This window comes from Echinops telfairi, unplaced genomic scaffold, assembly GCF_000313985.2.
Source record: "Echinops telfairi isolate 266 unplaced genomic scaffold, ASM31398v2 ScPeMD7_2;HRSCAF=8, whole genome shotgun sequence".
Taxonomy (NCBI): Eukaryota; Metazoa; Chordata; class Mammalia; order Afrosoricida; family Tenrecidae; genus Echinops; species Echinops telfairi.
This window is the reverse complement of record NW_022103898.1, coordinates 8,994,769-9,003,913: the sequence shown is the minus strand read 5'-3', so window position 1 is coordinate 9,003,913 and position 9,145 is coordinate 8,994,769. Positions and strand designations below refer to the sequence as shown.

Here is a 9,145-nt window from a genome sequence, read left to right as displayed (position 1 = left end):
TGTGCTAAGGGCGGCCCTGGCCCTGCCTGTGGCACCGGTTCAGTGCTCAGCTGCCAACTGCTTGGTTGGCAGTCTGATGCCACCCAGTGTCCCTGGAAGAAGGCCCTGGCTCTGCTTTTGGAAGGCTCCGGTCCAGAACCCCCCATGCAGGGGTTCTCCACCTTCCTAGTGCCCCGACCCTTTCATACAGTTCCTCATGTGGTAGTGACCCCCCCAACCAGAACATTAATTTCGTTGCTACTTCATCCTTGTCGTTTTGGTATTGTGACGAATAGGACGACCTCTGTGAAAGGGTCGTTCGACACCCCCACCCCCTCCGAGGGGTCGCGACCCATAGGCTGAGAACCGCTGCTCCGTGGTGCTGTTGCACTCTGAAGCAGGGGTCGCCCGGCGTCACAACAGATCCGAGGGCAGCGGGGTTGCGCTTGGTTTAAGAGTCGTACCCACCACCCATCTGTCTTGACTGGGCTGTGGCTCCTGGCAGGTTGCCCCATTGCTGGAACTCGTGCCACCAGGGCTAGCGATGGGAGCTGTGAGTCTGGAGGCTAAGGGAGTGCCTTCACTGAGCAGGAACTCTGGGTCAGGCAGAGGGGGGAAGCATTATGCCCCCAAAGTAACGGCGACCAGGGACGGGTGCAGTTTTGCAACCAGAGGATGTACAGCCCATCATGACCGTCCTGCTCAGGCCAGGCGGCCAGCAGGAATGGGCTGCAGAGAGAACGGGGTGTGGTGGGAGCTCCGGGCAAGATCAGAGTGGCCAAAGCTAATGCAACAGAGCACAGAGGCAGGCGCCGGCCCACCAGACCCACAACCAAAGCCAGGCTCTGCCCCCTGAGACCACATGTGGGACCACCCCCCCTAGGGCAGATCCATCCTCCCTGGGCTGCCCACAGGAGGGACAGGGCCCATCTGAACCCTCCTTCTTGGTTCCTGGCACTCCTGGCCCCTGACCGCCTCCCCCTTGCTGTGTCTCCTATCTCGGCTTCTTCACACTTCACACACCACAGAAGGAGACCATTGGAGGTTCTCACAAGAACCCCCCCAACGCACCCACCTACCCATACCTACATGCCCTCTATCGTCCATGAGCCTCGGCCAGTTCTTACTTTCAGACCCACCTCCACCACGCCCTCTGCTGGGAAGTCTTCCCTCCTCTACAGCATGTCCCAGACCCGCCCCTGCCCTCCCCCCGCCCCCCACTGCACCCTGGGGGCCGGCCTCTGAGCCCCTGCACTCTGGGTGCTCATCATGCCACCCAGCTGACACACTCCAACTGGACCATGAGCAGCTGGAGAGCGGCTGCCCCCACTCTACAGCCCCCAGACTTCTCTCCGGGTAGCCCACAGATGGGTCATCCCAGGTTCTTGGCACAAGCAGTCCCTCGTGGACATGACAGAACCATCGCGAGGGCAGGTGAGCCAGGTGTGCGGGGAGGGCGGTGGGTGACGTGTAAGGGATGGACCATGAAGTCGCGTGACCCACCAGGGTCTCCGTGGGCAAGTTTGGATTTCCTTCTTTTTCTTCTTTCATCTGTTTTAAGAGAAAAGGGGTAGACAAGTGACCAGGCACGCAGGGAAGGGCAGAAGCCTCCTCAGAGTCTCTGTAGAGTCGGTGCCTCCCCCTCCCCCACTCCCACCCGGCCAGGCTTGGGTGGGTGTCCCAGGTGGTTTCCCTAGTAATTCAAGTGTTAGGACACCCAGAAGTCATGGGGCCACCTTGGAGCCAATCATCCATTGGCTCGTTCATCCACTTAGCACGTTCACCCACTTAGCATGGGGTGGGAGAGGTGGGGGGGGGCCCAAGAGAGGCAACAGAGGAGGCAGACACTCATCAAAGGGGCTCCCTCATGAGGGCAGCTTTGTGACAGGCGCTGCCAGAACCGGGGGTGGGAGCTGGGGCCTTCCTTGAAGTTATGGCTGAGCTGGGAGCGAAGGGGGAGGACTCAGAGGCCCAGGAAGAGCATTCTCCTGGAGTGAACAGCATCGGCACAAGCTGGGAAACGGGGTGGAGTGAGTGGGATAGAATGTTGGGGGGGGGGGCTTGAAGATAAGCAAGCAGCCATCTAGCTGAGAAGCAACAAAGCCCACATGGAAGAACCACACCAGCCTGTGTGATCATGTGTTGATGAGAATCAGGTATTAGGCATCAAAGACCGCCCCCCGCCCCCCCAAAAAATCATATTGATGTGAATGAGGGGAGTGCAGAGTGGAGACCCAAAGGCCATCTGTAGGCAATTGGACATCCCCTTACAGAAGGGTCACGGGGAGATGAGCCAGTCAGGGTGCAGGAGAGCAATACAACTTGAGCTGGAAAATGAGCTGATACCAAGGGCTCAAGTAGAAAATGTTTTGAAAAAGATGATGGCAACATATGTACAAATGTGCTTGACACAATGGAGGTATGTATGGATTGTGATAGGAGCTGTAAGAGCCCCCAATAAAATGATTTTTTTTTAAATGTGGGGAGCCCCACGGAGGCCGAGGCCGCACGGGACGAAGAACACCCAGAGGAAGTGGCCCAGGCAATTGAAGAGCTGTGTGTGTAAGCCCCTGCAGATCCACTAAGTCAGCCCCCCCTCCCCCCACCTGCCCTGTGCCCCAAGAACCTCCCTGGCACCTTGTACCAAAAGCAGCGTTGGGCGCTTTGAGGGCCATCCAGCCGGTAGCATAAGTAGGCGTCCCTGGAGTAGTAGGGCTTTTTGAGCCGGTGCATGTTGTTGAACTGTAAGGGGAATGTCTCGCTTGTCAGCCGATCCATTGCATTTCTGTGCGGCCAGAAAGGGAAAATCAAAGCTGCAGAGACCATCCTCTGGGTCCCCTGCAGGCTCCTGTCCTTCAGGTCCCCCTGCACCCCTGGAGGGAGAAGGGAGGGTGTCTGCTTTCTCTCTTCCTTGGCCAGGAGGACCGGGGTGGGCGGCAGGATCAAGGTCCTGGTAAGGGCATCAGGGAGAGGGTGAGTTCTCCTACCTTGTATCCCATCTCTTACCTTGGCTGCAGTGAGTGTCCATACTGCATGCCGGCAGGTCCAGAAATGTCACCAGCCTCTTTCTAGTGGCACGTTGAAACACCACCAGTTCCACCACGAGAAACCCTATCCAACATCTGCTGTGCTACCTACCCTCCCTGCCCTTCTGATACCCAGGACGCTACTTAGCCAAGCTTCTGGTGGATGGGAATGATCAGCGCTGGCAAGTGCCTTCCCGGGATGGTGGCCTTGGACTGATGGCCCTTCTCAGAGGGTCCAGTCCTCATTAAGACCACTGGCTTCCCCCAGGGTGAGGAATAAGACGGAAACACTCACTTAGAACAACTGCAGGAAACCCCTTGCCCTGAAAAGCCCCTCCTTCGCGGCACTCCAGGCGACCATAATACAGTTTCCCTTGTCACTCATACTTTCCGAATGGATCAGCATGCCACCCATCTGTCGGCTTGTTGTACTGTGCCGGCTTGGGGGGTGTTGTGAGGGTGGGAGCTAGGCTCCTGGCATTTCAAATACCAGCAGCGTGCCCCATTGTGGACAGGCTTCATGGCAACTTCCAGACTGACAGTCTGGAAAGAAGGCCTGATGATCTACCTCACACCCGAACGTTGTCTGGCTGCCGGGTGAACAGGGCTCGGTTGCGGGAGGCTCTTGTGTTTGGTGAAGGGGAGGGCGAGGGAGCCCTCAGGGAGGCAGCTTGGTGCAGTAGCGGCAGTGACGGGCTCAAACATGGCAGTGACCGTGGTGATGGCATAAGATCACCCAGTGTTTTCTTCTGTGGGACTTGTTGGTGGCTCCATGGATGCTATCTAGCCCTCAATATCGGCACAAGCCAATTGAGCTTGTGTCCCCCCTGGATAGTGTCTTCCTCGGAAACTCTCTTCTGGCCTCAGACAGGGATTTTCCTTCTATGCAGCAGAAATTAGAGAATTCTTTGTCAACTGCGCATGCATCGGACTCCAACAATTGTTTCAACTGCCTTTCTCTCTAAACGTGGTGCACATGGGTGTCAACAGAGTTTTCAGAGGACCTGATGGCCGCACCATGGGACATGGCCGGTGGCACAGAGAGGAAAGATCTGAGGAAGCGGGCGGGGGGGACACGACAGATTTGAGAAGAAGCCAAAAGAGGAAGAGAAGTGAAGGGTAGGCTGCAGGGAGGGGATCTTATGTTGGGTTTTCTAGAGCAGTGAGGTCAGTGAAGGTTATCAACGTCGATTTTTCTTGTGTGTGTGTAGAACATTTTCTTCAAGGAAACGTTTCACACAGTTGTAGAAGTGGGCAAGTCCAAGTCCGATGTTAGGCTGTAGGCTTCTCCTGTGTCCAGAAACTGTTGGGGCGAATGGTGCTAAGATCGGCAGGACAATGGCAGACTTGTGGCTGTAGAGGTGAAAGAATCCAAGGTTGGCAGGCCAGATGGCAGGATGCAAGTGACTCCCAGGAATAATAGGCTAGATGAGTGGCCGCTGGCTCCAGTGCAAGCAACTAGTGGCTGATGAGCCGGATGTAGGATAAACCAGCAAAGAGCAAGTAAGCTTTCCCACAGTGTTCACTTATATTGGAAGCAGGCCACCGGCCAGAGGAATCTTCCTTTCAATGAGTTGCATCAGGGTTGTGGTCTGAGCAAAGATGCTGTATCCCACTCTAATCTTAAAATCGATTGGCCGCTCATAGTAGATACCATTATGAAAGTGATTACACTGCATTAGATTACCATCATAGGGAATGATGTAGTCTTAATTGCCAAATCATTGAGAATCCTGGTCAAGCCAAGTTGACCCAAAGCCTGAACCATCACAGAGAAGGAGGCAGGACACAGTGGAGGCAGAGTCTGAAGCAGGGAGCAGAGAGGGGACCCGAGGGCAGCACAGGCAGTGTTAGGTAGGTCCTCCCTGGATCCTGGCTGGACCGCAGTCTCTGTGGTGGGCTCATCCCTAGCTGCCCCTTGACAATAGGCTCTCGGGCTTCATTTCTCCTTCACAGGGCTTCCCTTGGCTTTGGGAATGCTCCTTCTCTGTGAGCACCCTCTCCACACCGTCACGGCTCCTGAAGGCACTAGTATCTGAGTGAGAAGGAAAGTAAAGATTGGGATTGGGGATGCAAGTTCCCATGTCCCACCCTGGTGAAGGTGGCTGTGTCAGGCAGATCCAGTACCACATCCTTGACTCTACTCCCCCAGTAGCATCAGGAGGACAGGATCACTCTCCTGATAGTCCCCATGAGGTCACAGCTAAGATATGTACTGCAGGCAGTCTTGTCTGGCTGAGGCTCCTGCGTCCAACTTACACCCCCTCCTGGCTCCTCATTGTTCAAGAGAGGAGGGGACGAGGGGCCAGTGGGAGGAGAGTTACTATCTCCTTGGCCCTTCCACATCAGGATTTGAGAAATGATTTCAAGCTTGCGCTTGCCTTGTCGCAGTTCAACCAGGGACCATCGGATACAAAACCTGGACCATCTTTCGAAAGGTGACTATTCTAAAAGACGAGTTCCTTAGCAGCCCTCTACAATTTGAGATTTCCCACATGGATTGTTTGTGTTATCACGTGTGTTACGGCAGAGGGGCGGCTCAAGAGGAAGGCCCTCAGGGAGATGGACTGATCCCGTGGCTGCAAAAATGGGCTCCATCCGGGAACATGGTTCTTGTGAGGTACGATTCGGTTGGTTCCAACACTTAGCAACCCTTTGTACAACAGGGCAAAATGCTGGTTGGTCCTGAAACAGCCACACAATTGTTGTTCGGTGTGAGCCCACTCTTGCAGCCATGCCACTGTTGGGTCATTGTCACAGCCACCGTCTCCGGAAGGGTCTTGTTCTTTTACACTGACCTTCTCCTTCACCAAGCAGGGTGTCTTTTCCCAGGGACTGGTCCCTCCTGCGAAGAGGTTCAAACTGTACGAGATGAAGTCTCACCATCATCATTTCTAAGGAGCATTCTGGTTGTACTTATCGAGACAGACTTGTTTGTCCAAAGGATATTCACAATTCTCCTTTGACACCACAACTCAAATGCATCCATGTTCTCCGGTCTTCCATTCACTGTACGGCAACTGTACTTGCAACACAGATGAGGCGATCCAATAGACCGTGGCTTTTAGTGAGGTGCACCTTAGTTCCCCAAATGATAGCTTTGCACAATAGATTTCCCCCAGGCAATCCATCAGTTGATTTCTTGACTATTTCTTCTCTGGATGTTGACTGTGGATTCAGGTAAAATGAAATCCTGGACAGCTTCCATCTTTTCTTTGTTGTTTGGTAGTGGCATCATCTGGTGTCAATTTGGGACTTGAAGGATTAAGAGTGAAGGGGTGGAGTCTAGTCTGTCAATCAGACCATAGCCAATGAGGCCGCTGTGTGGGCATGGCCTTCTCCTGAGAATTCCTGGATTTCCGCCTTGGAGGCAGGAGACACTCTCTACTGACAAGACACATGGCACTGCGCTGCTAGACCCCGTGCCCTGGGAACTGGAGAAGGCAAGTGGAGACCCCTGCCAGCGCTGAGATGCTTACCACACCACTGGACCCGCAAGACTTCCCACCCACTGGCCTGTGATCTTCCTGCATTTGGCGTCATTGCATGTGTTTCGTGAGTCTGAAGAGGGCTTTATAGCTAGGCATCAGGCATATGGGCTACTATCAGACTTATGGACTTGATCTGGACTGGGATGTTGTCTTAGTGTTCAATTGCTCTTGTAGATGAAGCTCTTTCTTATACACATATGAGTGTCTATGGATTTGTTTCTCTAGTCTACCCAGACTAACACGGGTGTGATGTTGTTTACTGGTCCAGTTGTGAGGATTTTTGTTTTCTGTACCTTGAGGTATAAGTTATACCGAAGGCTGTAGTCTTTGATCTTCAACAGTAAATGCTCTAAGTCCTCTTTGCTTTTAGCAAGTAAGATTGTGTTCTCGATCTTCTTCCAATCCTGCAGCATTCTTCGTATTGTCTAGCTTCTTGCATGATTTACTCAGCAATCATACATGCAGATTGATTCACTACGGTGAGAGGATACAGCCCTGATGCACACTTTTGCTCATGTTAAACCACAGAGGATCCCCTATTCGGTCCAAACCACCGCCTCTTGGCAAAGTCTCCAAAGGTTTGCTCTGCCGTTGTCATGAAGGTCAAGTATACCTTGAAGAAGCAGCTCTTCCCCATGTGTACTCAGAATGCCTTCCCAGCGGAGGGCTGATCTCCCAGCACTCTTATCAAGACATCGTGCAGCTGCTGCGCATCACATTCTCAGCAGCAAAGATTTCAGACGTTCCTTCTTCCCAGCCTCTCAGTCTGGACGCTCCTCTGAAACCTGTTCACCATGGGCGACTGCTGCCATTTGAAATGCCAGCGGCACAGCTTCCATCACCACAGCAGCACGACAGACTGACAGATGGTGATACACACACACACACACACACACCACACACGGGCACGATTGACAAATGAACCTTTCCCTGCCACCCCATTGCTGCCCCTACTTGATACATTCCAGCCTGTTCAGTGGCCCTGGATGGGCACCGGGTTTATCAGAGCCTCCGCAGCTGTGCTGCAGAGAAGGGCTTAGAGACCGCCAGTAACAACCTTTCTAACCTTGTCTGTCCCAATATTCCTGGCACAGCTGCTGATGGAAGATGCCAGAACAAGGGGGCCTCTGCAAGAAGATTCAGATCTGCACACTGGGGTGTTGCTCAAAGTCAGAGAGCAAAGGTGTCCCCATGGCCCGATGCCCAACACACAGTCAAGTGCTGCCTGGTGGAGAGAGCATGGAAAGTGTGATGGATAGAATTGTGCCTGAGGTAGTTATGGTTTATGGTACCAACCTGGTCAATAAACACATGTGGGGTTAATTGAAGGGCGGAAGGATAAATGGCTCAGCGAGCCTCGCCTTTCTAGTTCTCAGGTCTCTTGCTTTCTGATAGTCAGACCAGGGTACAGCTGCCTTAGCCAGTTCCCTGCTTCATCTGGCAAGGCTCACTTCCTGCAAGACATCCCTGAGGAGAAGCCACATGGACCTACCCTGATGCAGCCCTGGGTGCTGGAGCACCCTTGTGGAGACCCCTGCCAGGGCTTACACGCTCACTGATTCGGCTTTCCTCCTGCAGTCCACATCATTTCGTGCGTTTTGTGAGATTGAGGAGGACTTTGTAGAACAGTGTCGGACATATGGGCTAACGTTGGACTTATGGCCTTGGGCAGCACTGGGTTGGGATGCTTTCTTAAAGTACACTTACCCCCTTAGATAAAACTCTGTCTTATACATATGAGTTTCTGTGGATTGGTTTCCCTAGTTTACCCAGACTAACACAGTGCCCCCCCAAATATATGTTGGGATTTAACCCCTATAACATTGGCTATCATATAATACAAGCTCATGTAATCATCATCTATAACCTACTATAATGAAATCCGTCAGTTGTGAGGAGGCCAGCGCAAGGTGGGTCCTAAACCTAATCACTTCTGAGTTCTACCAAGAGCAGCACAGACACAGATGCAAGCAGACACAAAGGGGGAGACCAAGGTCATGAGAGGGGCACCAGGGAATGCCCAGGGCCCCCAAGAACCCTGACTTGGATTGCCAGCCTCTAGAACTGTGAGACAGTAAATGCCTGTTCTTGAGAGCCTTAGACTTAGGTCTCAGTAGCATAGGAAGTGAAACTGGCCCCGTTGCTGGGGTCGGGAGGGTCCAATGAAGAGAGACATCAAGGGTGAACTGTCTGAGATGGGGAGAATGGGCATGTTCTGGGAGGGGCACACTCACTGGCTTTGAGGGTGTGACCTGGAGGTCTGTGTGGCCCTGGAGACTAACCTTCTGCTCATGTTTTCTAGGAAGAAGTGCCCTTCTGACCCATCCGCTCTGACCCGTTGGCTTTGGTGACCTAGACAATCAAGTCACGTGCCCTTCAGGTAGCTGGGCTCCTGATCTGCTTTTCTCCTGGAGGAAACAGGGAGTCCGACGCGCGGAAGCAGCTGGAAAGACCACTAGGCCTGCCCTTGGGCACTGTCCCGGGGTCCCCCAGCAGCCATGGGGGCTGAGACGGTGACAGGAGGAACAGCGGTGAAGTATGGGTCCCACGAGGTTCTCAGGCTTGCTTTTATGATTTCTTTCCAACAGAAAGCCGACTTCCGCGGCTTCGCTCTATCGCGGTTTTTGCGTAAAAGCGCATGCTCTGTCA

At 53.4% G+C, this 9,145-nt stretch overlaps 1 protein-coding gene across 4 annotated transcripts in view; it reads right to left on the bottom strand.

Annotated features, from left to right (window-relative positions):
* The window catches only part of LOC101648441 (DNA dC->dU-editing enzyme APOBEC-3D-like), a 32,465-nt gene that overhangs the window by 5,602 nt on the left and 17,718 nt on the right, over positions 1 to 9,145 (bottom strand). For all 4 annotated transcript variants that reach the window (XM_045292482.1, XM_045292502.1, XM_045292498.1 and 1 more), the window contains 2 exons: positions 2,617 to 2,764; positions 1,483 to 1,530 (listed from right to left, as the gene is read on the bottom strand). In XM_045292482.1, the coding sequence (XP_045148417.1) occupies positions 1,483 to 1,530; positions 2,617 to 2,764 (196 nt within the window). The remainder of the gene's footprint in view (positions 1 to 1,482; positions 1,531 to 2,616; positions 2,765 to 9,145) is intronic.